The sequence below is a fragment of the Pempheris klunzingeri genome, chromosome 18, assembly GCF_042242105.1.
Source record: "Pempheris klunzingeri isolate RE-2024b chromosome 18, fPemKlu1.hap1, whole genome shotgun sequence".
Taxonomy (NCBI): Eukaryota; Metazoa; Chordata; class Actinopteri; order Acropomatiformes; family Pempheridae; genus Pempheris; species Pempheris klunzingeri.
The window spans coordinates 21,356,579-21,375,261 of NC_092029.1; the positions used below are offsets into that span (position 1 = coordinate 21,356,579).

Below are 18,683 nucleotides of genomic sequence, written 5' to 3' on the forward strand. Positions count from 1 at the left end.
GAGAGAGCTGGAGGTACTAAAGTACTAAAGATGCTTGTCAAGAAGGGGTTGAATCATTTTGATCATTTCATTAAAGGTGGCACATTGTACTGAATTTGGAGAATCCACCTGTAATATTAGTTGTGTTGAGCTGTTTCAGTTCTTGTTTGAGTTGTTCATTGAACTCAGCTGAAGGTTTGTACATTTTGCCAAAACACCTCATTTGCAAAGGAGGTTGAATAATTCTGTGTGCAACTAGATCCTTTTGGTTTAACCACAGCTGTTGTTGCTCTCCTCAGACACATCACACTCCACTTTCCCTCATTAAACAGTGATCTTACTTTACACAGGAGCACAGTAGTTGCAGGTCTGCTGCTGCTTCCGTCGGTTAGTTAGTCTTATTGTGTGACTTAAGTGTTTTAAAGGGCCAGTTAAGATCCAACCCAATATTCGTTTAACACTCAGAAAGCTTAGAATAACTCTCTGAGCCTGTCCGTGGCTAAAACAAGCACTTTCACTGGACCTACTGTGATCAGGTGCAGTTGTCCCAAAGCATTACGATGCAGGCTTTTTGTACCCAACACTCATTTTGACCCAAAACATGTAAGAATAGGGCCCAGGTTTAAAAACAGGGAAGTTTTCATCCCGCAAACCTCTTAGACGAGTTAGGAAGCAGGCACAGTGACATGACAGGAGATGTTAGCAGAGCTATGTGTTGTTTCCAGTGGAGTGATGTCCATGTTTACATTGTGCTCCATGTCAGTATGCTGACTCAGAAAGCTTTTAGGAACACTTTAGAGCAGACATGGTGCTGCGCCATCCAACTTCTTTTTGTTCCTTTAACCTGAAAGCTGACTCCAGGTTCTGTGTTTACTTTAGATTACTGCCAAGCGAGCAGTAATCAGATTACTGCGATGCATGGAAACGCACCGATACAGCGGCATTCACATGTGTGAATCATTTTGATGGCAGTGTGTTGATCGCTCGGCGGGCCGTGCTCTCCTCCTCTCCACAGACCCGGGCAGTAAGGTTGTGAAGCCCATCGCAGACCAGGAGGAGGACGAGGGGACGCAGTGGAGCTGCACCGCCTGCACCTTCCTCAACCATCCCGCCCTCAACCGCTGTGAACAGTGCGAGTTCCCGCGGCACTTCTGAGCCAACGAGGCTGTGACGCGCTGCCCCCTCCTCTGCCCGCCTGCCCCCTCCCCAGACTAGGATAGAAAAAGGCCCTCCTTGATTGTCCCCTAGGTGTATGAAAAGTGGGACGGGGTGCAGTCATCATGTGGCCCGTTTTTTTTTTTTTTTTTCCTCTTTTTTTTCTTTTTTCTTCTCTGACGTTTGTAGAATGCTGTCCACTGAAGGCTCGACTGGATAGTGTTTACAGCTTGTGTTTTTTCCTAAAGGCTGGCAGAGATGGATGATACCTCACCTTAGAGACTCAGATCGCGTGGGGTCCACCCCTCCCCCTGTCAGCTCGACAGGTGACTCTCTACCCCCGGGGTACCTCGCTGCTCTCACTTACAGTATTACCTGTGTTGCCCTGCAGTGTGATGGCACACATACACACACGTACACACACTGACACAGATACACACAAGTGCCATTGTGCCTTTTTGCTGATTTGAATTTGAGTTTTTTCTTCCTCTGCGGTGGCACGGCCGGGGGATCGGGAACTGTTCAGCCACTACTCTCCATCTGAAGGGAAAACTAACAGACTAATCGTGGACTTCTACGTTTGTTTGCTGTTTTAGAGGATGCCAAAGGGGGATCTGGCAGTGTTGCTGCCACTCAAACGTGCGTCTCGTCCTCCCTCTTCAGTATCCCTTTCTTGTCTCTTCAATCATGAGTTAATGAAAACAAAACTAAGTTGCATGCTTTGTGTACAGTACACGGAGGCAGAAACTCCCCTCGAGCTTTTTACTGTACATAATTTTAGAATGTGCCTTAAAAGCCTTCTTCCTCACACTATGAATCACTTGTATTTCCTGTAAGTATAGCTTTATAGACTTTATTAACTTTTTTTGTCTTCTTTTGTTTCCCTCTTTCGAACGCATAAGCACCAATGCTCCCTTTTGAAACTTTTTACTTGATTTCTGTGAGAGTTGAAGCCTTGCAGAAGGAGAGGAGCAGAGCAGTAAAAGCCCTTGCAGTCATCATGAAGCTACGTCGCCCGGTCCATTCATCGCTTGTGTATTTGCTGAATTTCCTGTGTACGATCTGCAGATGCAGCAAAGTGGAAGGCGATGGAGGAGGTTTTTTTTTTTGGTTTTTTTTGTTTTTTTTCTTCCCAGGATGCCAAATATGTCGGGACAGTCGGGGGAAAGGAAGGGGTCAAAAAGCAAAATTATAAACTGCCATCTTATCTGACAACTGGAATGTAGGTTTAATGTTTGGGGACAACTACACCTCAGTGCAAAGAGACACTTGTTTTCCAGTACAATCAGGATGTTACTGCAGATCGGCGTCAAAGTGCTCCTGGAGAACAGCTGAACAGCTGGAACGTTTCTGTGTCGTTGTGCACCTGATTTGTGTTTTTGTGAGGTACCAAAAATCAAAGTGAGCACGTTTCTGTTTAAAGTGTTGCTATGATGTAGAAATATTCATATGGTCCTCGTGCCTTATATACAATAGGTCACAATTGTTACACCATCCTGGAAGCAGACAAGGCAAAAAACACACAAGTACATGACTGTCCACTTTATATACTCTCATTTTTTATTTGGCTCATTTCATCCTCCTAAGCTTTTATTGATGAGGGTGTTTCTAAAGTTTACTTGTCATTAACTTACCTTAACTGTGGAGTAGTTACTTTGTTTTGTTTGTTCCACATTTGTGAAATGCTGCCTTGCATCAGCGCCTTTTATTAAAACTGTTGAATTTGTATTAATCTATTCTGTCACATCGAGTGCCATTTTTAAACCAAAATTTTAGCATTGTTTAAACCCATTTAAAAGTAGAAGATGAATTATTGTCTCTTAAGCACTTACGCCATACTTTTTCCTTTTGCCAACCCCAAGAAACCAGTTTTCAGCTTTATCTGCACCTTGGTGTGAAGAGGCAGTTTATTCATGTTTTAATAAATGGAAAAAAAATAATTTGGATATCTAAAGTGTTTTTTGATTTTAGCTGGGAAAACTGTCTTTGTAACAGATAAGTTATTTGTAAAAATAATAAAAAAAAATCTATTCTGAATGTTTTTGGTTTGGTGTCTTTGTGATCCTCTGGTGTTTCTGTCCACTAGACGGCAGCAGAGACGGACAGCGTGGCCTCAGCAGAGGCACATGACGTGGAGGTTTTTCCGTGTCCCACCAGCCTGGAATGATCTGGTTAAAGGGCTCTGATAGTAACACTAATAAACACGCAGCTATTACAACACTAAGAAACCAACTGAGCTCAATTTGCTGCATCAGAGCAAGAAAACAGCAGCTGGAACTAGTAGTTAGTAGCTGTAGCAGTGTGTGTCCTGGCTCTCTGGGGTAGTGCTAGGATCAATGTAATACTCCAGGCCTTTTCCTCTTACTACCTGTCACATAGCTGCTGTGGAGAAGGTGAGTGTCGCACTGTTTTTGTCACAAACTGCTAATTGATGGGAAACATCTGCATCAGGAGCAGGCAGTGGCAACACATTGGTTTTTTGCTTTGTTTTTTCCTCTTATGGGAATTTTCTGCCATTGTTCATAGCTGACAATAGAGAGATGCGACAAACAGTAGACAGATATTCTTATATACAGGTTATTGCTCTGGCTATTACTACTAGATCGATCAATCAATCAATCTTTATTTATAGAGCGCCAATTCATAACAGCGTTATCTCAAGACTCTTTCCATAAAGAGCAGGTCTAGACCAAACTCTTTAATTAGAGAGAGACCCAACGATACAGGAATTCAACATTAAGGATTCAAGAATCCCCACATGAGCAGCATCAGATATTATATTAGGAAACAGTGGCAGGAAGAACTCCCCTTTAACAGGAAGAAACCTGGAACAGAACCAGGCTCAATGTGGGCGGCTTCTGTAGGGGTCCATGTTGGGTGGAGGTTGGACAGAGAGAGAGACAGAGAGAGAGACAGAGAGACAGAGAGAGAGAGAGATAGCACTAGCAATAGAAATGTGACTAAAAGATCAGCAGTATGATATTATTGAAAAACATGACGAGTGTCCAACGATCCGCAGCAGTGATTCATGAAGCAGAGAACCATATCAGCAGAACCAGGACCAGGATCCACAGGAACCTGAGAGATGAGAAAGCACAGAAAGGCTCCGGGGAAGATACCAAGTTAGCGGCAGACATTTGGCTGACATGAGACATAATGATGGAGAGGAAGAGGAGGATAGAGAATAGAGGAGCTCAGTGCACCATAGGAGTCCCCGGGCAGTCTGAGCCTATAGCAGCATAACTAGGGGCTGGTCTAAGGCCTGATCCAGCCCTTAAATATATGCTTTGTCAAAAAGGAAAGTTTTTAGTCTACTCTTAAATGTAGAGAGGGTGTCTGCCCCCCGAACCCAAACTGGAAAGGAGGTTCCACAGGAGAGGAGCCTGATAGCTGAAAGCTCTGGTTCCATCACTACTTTAGAGGACTTTAGGTGTGTAGGTGTAGGTGAGGAGAAGGATTTTAAACTCTATTCTAGATTTTACTGGAAGCCAGTGAAGAGAAGCCAGTACAGGAGAAATATGGTCTCTTCTCTTAGTTCTCATCAGAACAGGAGCAGCAGCGTTCTGGACCAGCTGGAGAGTCTTTAAGGACTTATTGGGGCAGCCTGATAATAAGGAGTTACAATAGTTCAACCTAGAAGTGACAAATGCATGGACTAATGTTTCTGCATCATCAGTGGATATGATGGGCCTGATTTTAGCAATATTACGTAGAAAAGGTGTCTCTAAGGTGTTTGGGGCCAAGCAGAATAACTTCAGTTTTATCTGAGTTTAGCAGCAGAAAGTTGCTGCTCATCCAGGACTTTATGTCCTTAAGGCAGATTTAGCCAACTGGTTGGGTTCATCTGGCTTTATTGATAAATATAATTGTGTATCATCTGCATAACAGTGGAAATGAATGGAGTGCTTCCTGATAGTATTACCCAGAGGAAGCATATATAAGATAAAGAGTATTGGTCCTAGACACTGTTAAGCAAATGTCACATAGACTCATTTTAAGTCTGGCTCTGGGATTTATTTTTATGTGTCAACAAATTCAGTGAAACGACTAAAGCCAACAAAGCGGTGGGCCGTCTCTTAACCTTCTGACTGCTCTACCCAGTCTTGTCTCAGCACGGTGGTTCCCACAAAAGATGAAAATCTTCAAAGACTGGTTATATACATAATTTAGAGGACCGTGTCAAGGACAGCCACTGCAGTTTTAAGCAAATAGCCTATTTGTAAGTATTACTATTAGTATGTGTATTAATCCACAGGTGATGCACCAGATGACAGCAGGACAATGTATGTGGGGTTGTGTCTAAACAGACTACAGCAGCTATGATGAATATAATGATGGAACATATCCACCATGACAGTGTGGCTCCTTCATGTGGTTTGAGGGATGAAGACAAAAACTCTGTCATGGAATTCCTGCTATTACAGAAACGTGATAATAAATCAGTGGACTGCCCCTTTAAATGTTACCTTAGTTTTCAGCATGTCACAGCAGGTATTCGGGCTTGAAACGGATGGAAAACGCGTGCTGTGTCGTCGCTGATTGGATCGTGCCAACACTTGAGAGTTTTAACCAGCAGAGAGCAGTGCAGCAGCAGTCCTAACAATGTTGGTTTCAAATATCATCTCACACAGACAAACATCCAGAGTGGTTTGAATGCTTTTATTTCACATGCACAGCAAAAAAAAAAAGCCTCTAGCATCCGTATCAAAAACAGTTCAAAGACATTCTTTACAGAAATATAGAATAGTGTAATACGAGTTCCTCACTTTGAGGCAACATGAGAAAACAACACATGCTGCTTTAATTAAACAATCGTTAGTGCTACAATAAGTAGCATGTATGGAGTGTAGTGCATTGCACTTTTATACTGGTATGACTACATTTTCAAGACTTCATCAATTGAGTCACTTTTAATGCTTAAAAAAAGGGTACGTTTGGAATGTGTTTAAGAAGAGGGATCGTTTTCCCACACTGAGTTATAATAATCCATCCACCCATCATCTATGCCGCTTATCCGTCAGGGTCGTGGGGGAGCTGGAGCCTATCCCAGCTGACTTTGGACTAGCGGCGGGGTCCACCCTGGACTGGTCACCAGCCAATCACAGGGCTCCATACAGAGACAGACAACCACTCACAGTCACGGGCAAGTTAACCTGCATGTTTTTGTGTCGTGTCCGGAGGAAGCCGGAGTACCCGGAGAAAACCCACACAAGCACAGGGAGAACATGCAAACTCGACACAGAAAGACCGCAGGTTCAAACCTGGATTCGAACCTGGAACCTTCTTGCTGTGAGGCAACGGTGTGAACCATGCTGCCCCTATAATAATACAGTCACAGTCATTTTTGAAAGTAGAAATTTTCTCTTTTTTTCCGTTTTCACTTTGCTTCTGCAATGAGAACTCCAATGTGGGCTCAGTTTGAGTCAAAGAATCAAGTTTTTCTAATCTAGAAGGAAATGTGGCTGGTCCTGTAGCTCTGGATGAGAGATATCAGTTTGGACATGTCTGAGATGTGTGGATAAGCGTTCATGACTTGCTCCACCATGCCCTGAGGGAAGAGGGTGCTTAGCTGGCTCCTCAGCCCCTTCCTCCACTCGCCGGACGGGCTCTTGTCTCGGCCGATCAGCCTGCCATCGGAAAGGCTGCCCTGTGCCCATGGATCCCTGGGTAAGCTGTGGCTCTGCCTGTTGGAGGGCTGTCTGTAGAGCTGCTTCTCTGGAAAATGGCTAGGATGCTCTCCATTATGCGGAGGCAGAGCTGGGCAGGAGCCCCATGCCGGGTGGTGGTGGTGGGACATCCTGGTCTGCTGGTGACCACACCTGCACTGGCTGCACACGGGGCGCTCGCAGGAACCTGAACTGTTTTGATGAGCGTAATAAGCTCCTCCGCCCGGGCAGGGGCTCTGGGTGTTCCCGCAAAATGATCCTGAGAGGGAGTGGTCATCGTGGTTTAGGCTGTAGCTGGCCACCCCGCTGCTGTAGCTGTGGGGAGGGTACTCCATGCTGTAGGGCCCATTCTGGATGTAGAGCCTTGACATGGAGCCCTCCATGGAGCTGAAGGCCTCGTCTACGTCCGGACTGGGGCAGTGGTGGGGGCTCATGTTCAGCTGGCTTCTCAGACTGCTGGCTTCTCTTGGGCAGATGAAGTGCTCACTGGGTGAAGCCCTGTGAGACGGATCCTCGATGAGAGGTGGGGGGGTGGATGAAGTGTATCCGTGCTCTGGCTGGTACGCGGCGGGGCAGCAGTGTGTGTCCTGCAGGCTCGCTTTGGGCGAGAAGTTCTTGGCTCTGTCCCTCAGTGCCCTCAACTCATCAGCCACAGACAGCTGCGATTGGTTGGCCCGCTCCGGGTGGTAAAACTTGCACTTGACTCCATAAGTACACTTCTTTCCTGACATAAACAATAAAGAAAGAAAGAAATACGTGGTTATTTATAGGTTGCTGTAAACAGCATCTCCTTCAGAAACTGTCAACATGGGAACAGCCAACCTCTACATGAAACATGTTTCCTGTGCCCTGGTCAGTACTCACCAAGGAGTAAAAGAAACCCTCCCCCTCCAGCTCTATTTCTCTCTGAGCATGCCCCTTATGCCTGACATCATAGTTTCAATGAAGGCAGGTGGAATTTTTCACTTTCGAGGGAGTACACACAGAAGTAACGTGAGCACAGCTTCTACTTTGACTCGAAATCTTGAAACCCGTAAAACTGGGTTATGTGCCTGGACTTTATACTTCCTCTATGGGATGAGAAAATTCTTATGAAATCTTCTCTACCTCAGTGTGATAAAAAATACACTGTGGCCAAACTGTCTTTTCCCTGCACTTCCCAGATTAAATTGGCAAAATACTACTACCCCTAAAAGATATGACATGATAGTATTGCCCAATCATCGGCAAGACATTTCCAGACCTGAACGTGGATCTTACATTCTTACTGTATTGTGTGCCTGCTGCACTAATCCCACAGGAGAGGGAAGAACAAGGAAGGTGCAATGTTAACCAACCATAAGGACAGTGCTGCAGCTTGTTGTCTGGCGTCCACAGCTTCTTCCGCAGAAAATCATCAATGGTGGGACCATTTCTACCCAGGGGATCGTCTGGGGGCATGAACCTGCACCAGCACAGGGACACAGTCAGGACCAGGTGGCTTCAGTTGAATGCATGGTGTCAAAAAGGTGTGTGGAAAAGGTTGTTATGACCGCCTAAAGACATCAGCAGACTTACTTGTCATTGGCGAAGGTGTACATGAGCAGCCTCTCCTCTATGAACTTCTTCCACTGGGGGTTCTCTGTCTGCAGGTCGCGGTAGTTGTCGTTGGACACGATGATGCCATCAGAGTCGAAGGCCAGCTTGACGATGTAGCGGTCGTCATAGCACACCACCCTCTTACCGTTCACACAGCGGGATGGCGTGTACACCAGGATCTTCCTCCTCTCCAGCTCATGGAGGATATGTTGATCTGCAAAACGCATGAGGATTGTGTTGGTTTCTCAGAGCAGTCACTTAGTCCTTCTTGTGTTTGTTTTTGCAGCACAGGATCATGTGAACCAGATATCCAGAGTGTGGAAACATAAACGTGTTCTGGTTGAAGGATTTCTATTTGTTACCTTTTAAGGTTAGCGCTACATTTCAACTGATTTTGGAACATGTCCTCGCCGATGACTTGCACGTCGCAGGTCATACGAGCCTTTGTCTTTATGTCAGAACCCTTGTTTTTGATAGTGAGTTTGACACCACCATCATAAAAGGTGTGGAGCTGCGCTTGGCACTGATGATGCTTCCTTGTGCTGATGACAGCTCTCAGGAAAGAAAAAGCTATTTTTAGTCTACTTGATCCAACTTGAACATTAGATTGGGTCTCAGTTTTGGTGGTTACACTTCCTCATAGCTCAAGATGTGCTCACAAACCATTTGATAGTTGTTTTTCATAGTGAAACTAGGTGAAATGTGTTGCGTTGCCACTCTAAATCCAAGCTGGCTACAGCACAGCTGCACTCCGGGAAGGATCAGGCTGCCAAACAGGATGAAGATCACAGCCAAGGCGGAGGTTTGGGAATTTACCAGCCGCCATAATCATTATGTGCCAGAGCAGCATACTGTATAGCACGCCCGGACAGCTACAGAGATGATCTTACTTCCTCGGCAGCAGTGACTGCATGTTTCTCAGCACGCTACACGAGAGACAATTCTACCTTTTCTTCAGTTAATTCGAATGAATCTGCTTGTTTTGCTGCTATAAGTGTACAAAGCATCATTTCCTGTGAAGTGGACAGACAAAGGGTGCATTCGCAGATTGAAGTTAACTAAGTTAAAGCTGCAATAATTCATCATTCGTCTTCTGCATTTGTAAATAATAACTCGTCTGCCAACACGTTCGCCATACTGACTTCACACGCTTGTTTCGCTGCAGCCAGGAGGCCTGAATACTCAATTAATGCAGCTTTAAAATGGAAGTGACGTAAATGATGTGCAAGACGGAGAGCGGTGCAGTGTTGTTAGGGCCCTTTCTGATTGGTTCCTTGCCTGATGGATTCTAACATGTCGTATGTTAGAGAGTTATTACTCCTGCTTTAAGAAGTCATGGATGAACTGTGCCCCCATAACACATAAGATCTTAGTGTCATTCGGTCCATCTGTAAATGAGGTTTGAATTCTGCTCATACATTTAAAGGGTATTGTGTTGGTTGTGTCACAGCCTCCTCAAGCAGAATCCTGCTCGATTTTAATTCAGTGTCTAGAAACCTGCAGCCATTGCATAATGCATTACGACATTGCAGTTGGGGGCCTCAGCCAGGTGGCCTTACCTGTGATGGGTGCCTCAGGTCGCGTCTGCTCCTTCCTCCACAGGGGGATGAACACGGTGATGTCCCGCAGCCCTTTGTCCCAGAACCAGTTCACTGCCAGCTGGAGGCCCTGACACGAAAAAACCTTCTTGTTGCCATGGCTACAAAGACACAGAAGCCAGCTTCAACAAAAAAACAAAACAACTTCTTCTTTTATGTTTTCATGCACCTTATGCACACACACACACACACGTCCTCCTCTTTTTCAGGAAGTCAACGGTGTTGTAAGGCATGTGCTCAGATTGCAAAATCAGTGATGAGTAACTGGACTGAATGCTCACATGCACTAAAAACAATTTGAAAGATGTGTCTTCACTGTAAATTATCAAGCCTTTAAAATGGTGGCAACATTTTTTAAATTAAGAAGATAAGATTTAATACAATTTCTCACACAAAAAGAAAAATCTTGTTGTTGTCGTTCATAATATGACCTCATCAACGGTCACGTGACATACTGGTGCTTGGAAAGTGCTTCAAGATTTGTAAATCTAAGAAGAGCAGAGTGCTGCAAAAGTGCTGCTAATAAGAGCTTGCTGTTTAGGAGAGTAATGGGATTTTTTATATGAATGCTACGTCCTGAGGAGAGAGTTCTGACTGACAGCAGCAGTTTGACATGTTTTCCGTCATGTGACACGGTCACGAATAAAACTTGGCCTCTGTGTTCATTTCAACCCTGCAGTGTGACATTTCTCAAAACTAGGTCTTGAAAGAGTTACTGAAAAGTTGGGTAACCTGATCAGCTTTCTTTATGCTCTGACAAACATCTGTTCTCTGAAATCCAAACCTACTGCGACACTCTCACTACGAGCTGTGCTCAGGAGCTTCTGTAGAAATAGACTGGCTCGTTTTGCCTGCAGAAGAAAGCCAGGACGTGTGTGTGTGTGTGTGTGTGTGTGTGTGTGTGTGTGTGTGTGTGCGCGCACATGCATGGGGGTTTCCCTTCTCTCTGTGAGCAGGAAGTGGTAAGACACTTTGCACACAACAGGTATCAGAGAAGCTTGGCATGAAATTTCTTCAGAATCTCCAAACCATTTTTATTGGTTGCTTTGCCTAGATAGTTTGTTGATGAGTTACACACACTTGTTACTATGTCATCGTATCTCATTAATACAATGGGTCCTGGAGCGGCTGGTGAGAGCGGGGACTCACGTCAGGGGCGGTGACGTCATGGAAACAAGCGCCTGCAGTGCACTGATGAAACGGCTCTTTGGCTGCTAAATGCTAAATGCTATTTTATATAGGACCTCTATTTTCTATATTTTATTCTATATATTCATTGTGGCTTAAACCGGGACCTGAGAACGTAATTTCGTACCTCCCCATGTGTAAATGTGTGTTGGTATGACAAATAGAGTTCCTTGAATCCTTGAAACCTCTGTCTGCTGTTTGCTGCTGAGCAGGTCTTGGTTTCCACTGAAAACAGCTGCCTGCTGCTAACGAGGCTCAAAAGACTGAAGCCACTAAAACAGTGAGCTGCAGGAGGCAGAGTGAGGTGCTAATGATCTGTGGGTTTGTCACTATGAATCACGCCCTCACACGCTGCCGTTTGATCTGTTGGTAAAGCAAAATCACCGATGAGTGCGGCGCTGAGCTCTTGTTCTGCGGATTATACACTCTTATTAACAGTTTTCCCCTTTATTCACACTAGGGACTAAAAGTCAGGATGTCTTGGCTTTTTAAAAATCCAAATGAATGAAGATGCGATAGTAAATCACATTAGTGGCCCTTTAATGAGCACGGGGGGGTCTCCTCACAGCTTCACGCTTGAGGCCTCACCTGTCATTAAGGGTGTGACAGCACAAACGTCTCCCTCTTCCTCTTTCAATTTCATGTCCAAACACAAATACGTGTTAAGAAAGCATCACTCTTTTGTTTTCCACTTTGGATTCACGTTCCGCCCTCCACCTACTTGTCATGTCATTTGTTTGAACACATTTTGACTTTGACTTGTCACCAAAGTTAGTTTAGGTAAACGCGGCGATCATGAGATCCTGGATTTCACCCCAGTATAGCGTTACGCATATTGCAAGTCACGCTATGATAAGAGGATCGCTCGGATTTTGATATCAAATAGGTGAGAAAGGTGGCCACTGTGTCCTTCAGGCATCATGTAATCTTGAAGTAAGTGGAGAATGTGAGGACACATGATGTTTTCACTTCCCTCAGCTTTAAAGAGGAAGTGTGGCGCTATCAAATCTGAAGCGAAACAAGTTTCGACACAAAGTGGAGGTGCTGATTTACAAACGGACATTTATTTCAAAACTAAAATGGTAGTTGTGATGTCCCTTTCCTTCTTTTCTCACTCCAATTATACACAAGAATGGACACATCTGCTTTTTTAACTCTGCTTATTATTTCCATCTTATGTCAGACTTATAGATCTATGTGACGACTACAACTCCTTTGCAGATCACGAGTTTAACCCCTTGAAGGTCCTCAGAAATAATCACGTTAAAGATCCTTACACACATAAATGTGTATGCATAAAAACAAGCCATAAAAATGTTAAAAATCTTTCTTTTTTTAAAATTTTTTTTAAATAGTTTTTTAGACCAGCATCAGCCCTAATCATACATATCAAATTTTAATTAGTTTTTTAAAAAATTAACCCTTAAATTGCCATGTTTTTGTCATGATGCGCATCATTTTATGGTCTAAAATACACAAAAAATACATGAAAAAAATGGAGAACTCTGAAAAATTCACCATCTTGCAAAATTATAAGCAATATGCATGAAAAACTGATAAAATATGCTAAAAATAAAAATCATAACACACTAGAAAGTGCTGAAGACCCTCAAAGGGTTAAATACAAAACATAACCAGCTTCTAAAATATGAGCAGTAATGTAGATGAAGTCACCCAACAGCATACAGAGTAGCTCAAATGAGCTCCACCTTAAAGTGCCGCCGATGTATTTACAATAATAACGTGTTGATAATATCAATCACTATCAGTGGATGTAAACACACAGACTGAGGATCCTAAATGACTGTTGTCTCACCTCATGGCCACGTTGCTTCCATCTATAACCACGGGTCTGAAGCCAGCAGCTGGCTCTCTGTCTGATCCGGGTCTGGGCTGACAGGGACTGGGGCTGCACCCTCTGGACACCAGCTTGGGACTGTTTGGGAGGCTTTCGTTGCTGCGAGTGTGGCAGGTCTTTATCAGCTCCTCCAGGATGTCGTTGGTCTGGGCGTCATGGCGGAGGCTCTCCAGCACTCTCAGGATGTCACTGTGGGAGTATCCCAGTTTGAGAAATCGCTCCACTTTGGCATGCTGCTGCTGGTCGTGCTCCATCGCTCAGAACGTGTGTGTTTCCTCGTCTCCTGTTTCTGGCTTGTTGATGGCCTGTGTTTGGGGGAGCAGTTGACAGGTGTAAAAAGGAGGATGGAATCACTGCCGACCTCTGCGAGTGTAAACACAGGAAGCGCAGCTTGTGGTGTCACAGGGGTTTTCGGACAAACTGACTGCGGTTTGGTTCTCACTGATAGAATCTGCACTGGTTACCACAAACTCATGACTGCCAACGCAAACGCAAAGTAGCTGACGTCAGGCTAGTGAAGAAAGCCCCTGTCACACATACCAAGAGGAAGCTGAGGGTCTGCACTGATCCCTGGTCTAATTTTACCTCCAGTGTCATTGGGGTCAGTCACCAAGACAAACATGAATGGAACTAATGTGAAGGTGATTGTTGGTATGTCAACCCATTCCACACATGCTTCATTGCTCTTTCTGGAAACCCCCTGAAGTTCAGAGCTACAGAGAAATCACATTGATGTATTTTAGGGTGAAGACTGTTGAATGACTCAACCCACTTCTTCCACTTTTCCTCCCACAAAGCTGAGCTATTCCGAATATGAGACTCTAACAAAACCTCTCGCTCGGTATTACACCTGAAACAATGAAAACACAAAACCTCTCTGTAAGGGTGACTGAGGAGGTGTGTCAAGTGCCTGAACGCCATCTCTCTTCACAGACTAAACATGTCCAACATACTTTGAAGCATTTCTCTTTGTACAGTCTTTGTGATCCTTGTCAGTGTGCTAGATGGATGGATTCACCTCTGCATTTGATGTGTCAACTAAACATTTAAAGTATGAGGAAAAAAGAAAAGATGTGATGCAAACCTTGCCACAGCGTCCCCGTTCTACAAAAGCCTTGAAAGAATCAAACACCTTATCCGACCTGGCACGCCTTAAACGGGCCACTGGCACTTGGCTTTATAGTTGAAGATGTTTTTGGCGGAGATATCCTCCCCTATGCATGGGGCTTGGCTTTGCACAGGCTTGCTACAACCTGCACCAAACCACATCCTTTGCTGCTGAGTTGACATTCAGCACATGTACAAGGCGTGCAGACTCGTTATTCCCCAGAAAATGAAAAGTATCATTATCTCTGCTCAGTCGCCTCCAAGCTCTAACAACCTTTGCTCGTTGTAGCCTGCGCTCCTGCCTACCTATCTCTCCCAGTCCGAGCAAGACAAGACTGACAACTCACATTACCACAGGCATCAGAGCTACACTGTCGCATGACTCAAAGTAGTCAGTCTCCTTGTGTACTTACACATTCAGCCGGTGGTAGATCAGAACATGTGTGTCTCCCGCTGCCTTTCTCTCTGTGTGAGCTGCTCTCAGTCAGTCATTCGCTCTGACAAGCAGTCGCTCTGACAAGCAGTCGCTCTGACAAGCAGTCGCTCTGTGAGAAGCTGCTCTTATTACTCATAGGAGGAAGTAAACTGCTGAGGAAAAAAAAAAAGTTTTCTGACCAGCAAGGAAGCGATCGCTCTGTGAATTTGTGCTCACTACTTCCTCATCAGGAGGAGGCTTGTTGTGGGAGACTGAGGGATTTTATTTCCTCTTTCTCCTCAGTTTTTGGAGCTCTTCCTGGTTTGGTGAAATAAATGCTGACTGAGTGTCTGTGACAAAGCAGTGTGGAGCTAGTCCATCACATTGTTGAGGTTTTATTAGTCATACAGACATTTTGGATTTTAATTCAGTTATGTTTTTATGACAAATTTCCAACATCAAACAGGTGTGTTGGATTGATAGTTAAAGAAAAGGTCTTGGGAAATGCACTTTCTGGCAGAGACAGAGGAGAAGCATAATGCCCCATAAAGCTCTCCAGATGGTAACCACAGATTTGCAACTTGCGAAATTTGTACGTGTTGTTTTTTCATTGTGTGTGTTGTTTTCATTGTGCACCACTAATCCTAAACCTTAACCTAAATGTAGCCCATGAGCTTAACCTCAAACCTTAACCCAAATCTTGCAAGACTTTCACAAAGCTAGGGCAACCATCTAGACAGACCATCATAAATACAAAGCTTAGCTAAGCTTAGCTTAGCACAAAGAGGAAATGGAAACGGCCCTGGAGATAACACTCCATAAAGCAGCACATGATCATTTATAGTCTATAGTTTTATAGTTTTTGATGGAACGGGTTTCCCCCAGCTAGCCTTTATGAGCTAACCAGCTCCAACTGTTGACAAATAAGTGAATTATTAAAAATGTCCTCTCCTCCTCCTCTGCTCTTTAACATGCCTTTCCATCACGACCAAAAATACAAGAGAATGTATGTTTTTTTGCAAAAGACAAACATTTGCAGATTAGATTTTGTATCAATGTAAAATATCTCCTGGTACACGTAGCCAACCGAAAAAAACAACATAGCATACAGTACACCTCATGTTATTTTAGTAGTGTGAGATTCAGAAGAGAGCCACAAACGTCTAATTTCAGTTTGGTAGGCCATGACAAAAGTACCAGAAACCTTTGCCATAACACAATGAAAACATAACAGGATATCAGCACTGAAGCTGACATTCACAAAACCACACGGTGACGTCTGATCCAACCAAAGTGTCTGAATGACAGAGTGTGAGCTGTGACCATGTTGCTGTTCTCTGCTGTCAGCTGTCTGTCAAATGGACAAACACACTAAATGAGAGAATCCGTCATCAAACAACCTGCAACTGACTGAAGTGAACTCCTTCTAAAAATAGTGGAGCAGGTCAGGTTCACATTTTCAACAATGACTGATAACATTCATAACCGTATGATTATTTTGACACTGTTGTCATTATTAAAAGGGAACTTTTGAAACCACAAACTACCATAATGGGACAGCGGTCATCTGACCTGCACCCGTGTTTGTGTGGGCACAAAGCCACTGTGGATCTCCGTACGCACCAAGTGAAGATGAAAATATATTTTCCACATTCACTAGTTCCTCCAGCATGCAGTTTTTCTTTGCTAATATGTTTGAATAAAACTGTCATAAGGCAGGGCATCATCACCATGATGTCAGCAGGGGGACCACGAAGAGGAAAATGGGGAAAGGAAAAATAATGCTCACTCACAATGAAACAGCAGTTTGATGTCAGTGTGTTTAGGCTTGTTGATCTGATGGGAGGGGCAGGACAAACTGCTGATTGACCTATTTATTTTTTACAGGTAGACTACTACAGCAGCAGTCTGAATGAAAAATGTTTTCATGTCAATCTGGAGCTTTTGTCTGCAAAATTGCATAAGAACCTAATGGGATGGTAATGATTGATCCATGTATTAGTCATATTGGCAAATAACCATGGTATAAGTGGGATAAGGTCCTTCGAGGTGTCTATTATCAGGAAGTAATGGACTCTGGGGAGGCAACTTTCCTTTAATTCCTGATAATAGACACCTTGTCAGGATTGATCCCGTACTTACAAAAGTGCAGCATGTCGCACGAACGGCTAAAACTCACCAATCAGAGGCGGTCTCAGTGAAGTGAACGCCACTGTTGGCTCTAAAAAAAAAACAAGATGATGGTGGCCAAAATGCCAAACTCAAGGCGTCAAAGAGTTTGCCAGTATTGGTCAGGACTGTGCAGTCAACACGGGAATAACTTGTTTTCCGCCTGCAGCTTATTATTCCACAAAGCGTCGGCAGTCACACCACTCAGCTGTCACCATTCTAAACAGGAATGCCTATAATATGTAGGAACCTACTGTTTCAGTACTATAGACATGACATGCATGTTCCATGATGTGAATAGACTTTATCATATAAACACCAGTGATGAAAAGAAATAGTAAATACTGCTGTTTTATGCCAAGTCGACTATGTTTCAGAGGCCACTGTTGTACTTTTTACTCCACTATTTTTATTTGACAGCTGTAGTCAAACTAAGACTAAAACTGTTTCACACACACACACACACACACACACACACACACACACACACACACACACACACACACACACACACACACACACACACACATTGCATCATCTTTAAAAATATGATGTACTGTAACACTGTGGCTCAGAAGTAGAGTCAGCATGTTGAAGTGTCCTTGGGAAAGACACTGAGCTGTGTGAATGTGTGTGAAAGAACAGTCTCCTCCAGCTTAGATTCCTCCTGTATGAATGATGGGTGAATGAGGATGTGATGTAAAAGTGCTTTGAGGGGTCAGAATGACTTGAAAAGTGCCATACAAATACAGACCATTTACCATTTATAAACTATATATATATATATATATATATAAAGTAGGTTAAAAACAGGTGTTACAACATAGTAACAACAATCCAGTGTTAAAATATATTAAATATTTTGTCAAACTAGAATAATAGTAATGATTCTGCAAAATGCTTTGCTGTAGTACATTCTGAATGTAGGTTCTTCTCACAGGGTAGTATTGTAAGTACAGTGTCAGAATTTAGAGGGTTTTTTCTAAATCCATATCAGTGAAAACAACCCAAGGTGAGTCAAAAGGCCAGAGCTCACAGTCAAGAGTCACATGACTCCTTGAAATTCTTGTGACTTACAACAATACAGCATTTGTCAAAATAAGGGGCACAAGACTGGAATAATAGAGAAGTGTTTTCCCACGATAAGTCAGCAATAAAGCAGTAAAGAGAGTAAGAAGGCATGTTGCTTACAATGTTTTTTTCTGAAATGACATACGGTACTTTTGGTTCCTTAAAACCACATCTGTTCTGTTCCTGCGTGCGTCTACTATGAAAATGAGGAAGATGCACAGCAGATAATGTTGGTTCTCTAATCACCAACACACAGGTTGTTCTCTGAGCCTGTTGACTGGGCTTGTTCAGATGGGAGCCTGTGAACTCCCTCAGCTGAGTCTATATTTCCTACACCTGCTCGTTCACTGGAACAGCTGGGTGGGGTGGGGTGGGGTGGGGGTGGGGTTATTGAAGGTAGGGCTCAAATAAGAGGGTTAGCAAGGCAAAGCATGATTGCATCACGCCAAGCTTTCACAAGAGGGGAGGCAGACTAGTGCAGCCAGAAAAACAGTGAATCATTACTTCATTGGAAGCAAAAAAGAAAACATCAATGGATATCATCCGCATCATTAGATTAGTAATAAATGTGACATGAGAAGAACAAGAACCGTCAAAATGGTAGCAATAGTATTCGCAGTGCAGCTGCCCTGACAAAGTCAGTCACACTACTTCATCATAACACTGCACCTTGAATTTTGATCCTCTTGCTCATGTCCAGTTATCTATCTGTGCCAAGTTGATGTGGAATATCTTCTGCTGCAGAATAGCCACAAAAGCATGCTTGCTTGCATACAGGAAGTGTAGTACATGTAGTAGGACATCCTGGTAATTTTGGCAAACTGCGCTTGACATGCAGTCTATGCCAGCAAGAACAGTCCACTTCTATAGACAGTTTTTCTGTATTCACAGTTACACTT

General features: G+C 43.8%; 2 protein-coding genes across 7 annotated transcripts in view; one reads left to right on the forward strand and one right to left on the reverse strand.

Annotated features, from left to right (window-relative positions):
• tab2 (TGF-beta activated kinase 1 (MAP3K7) binding protein 2) overlaps positions 1–3,171 on the forward strand; it is a 38,110-nt gene extending 34,939 nt beyond the window's left edge. For all 5 annotated transcript variants that reach the window (XM_070849179.1, XM_070849182.1, XM_070849181.1 and 2 more), the window contains one exon: positions 995–3,171. In XM_070849179.1, coding sequence (XP_070705280.1) covers positions 995–1,134 — 140 coding nt within the window. In that variant the 3' untranslated portion in view covers positions 1,135–3,171. The remainder of the gene's footprint in view (positions 1–994) is intronic.
• A 2,607-nt stretch (positions 3,172–5,778) lies between these two features.
• LOC139218240 (probable ribonuclease ZC3H12D) lies at positions 5,779–14,599 on the reverse strand. Of its 2 annotated transcripts, none has more exons than XM_070849801.1 (6): positions 14,543–14,599; positions 12,981–13,327; positions 9,938–10,077; positions 8,358–8,592; positions 8,138–8,244; positions 5,779–7,524 (listed from the first exon to the last, which is right to left on the reverse strand). In XM_070849801.1, exons 2-6 carry the CDS (start codon positions 13,274–13,276, stop codon positions 6,581–6,583), a joined length of 1,722 nt encoding a protein of 573 aa, XP_070705902.1. In that variant the 5' UTR covers positions 13,277–13,327; positions 14,543–14,599; the 3' UTR covers positions 5,779–6,580. The 2 variants fall into 2 exon arrangements, with proteins under 2 accessions (XP_070705902.1, XP_070705904.1); XM_070849803.1 differs by lacking the exon at positions 14,543–14,599 and adding an exon at positions 14,107–14,126.
• Between the last annotated feature and the right edge of the window lie 4,084 nt (positions 14,600–18,683).

Coding starts and splice junctions, on each gene's coding strand:
- LOC139218240 (XM_070849801.1), bottom strand. CDS start 13,276: ATGGAGCACGACCAGCAGCAGCATGCCAAAGTGGAGCGATTTCTCAAA. Junction 10,078..12,980: donor GGAAGCAACGTGGCCATGAG/GTGAGACAACAG, acceptor GTGTCTTTGTAG/CCATGGCAACAAGAAGGTTT. Junction 7,525..8,137: donor GCTGCAGCACTGTCCTTATG/GTTGGTTAACAT, acceptor TGTTTATGTCAG/GAAAGAAGTGTACTTATGGA.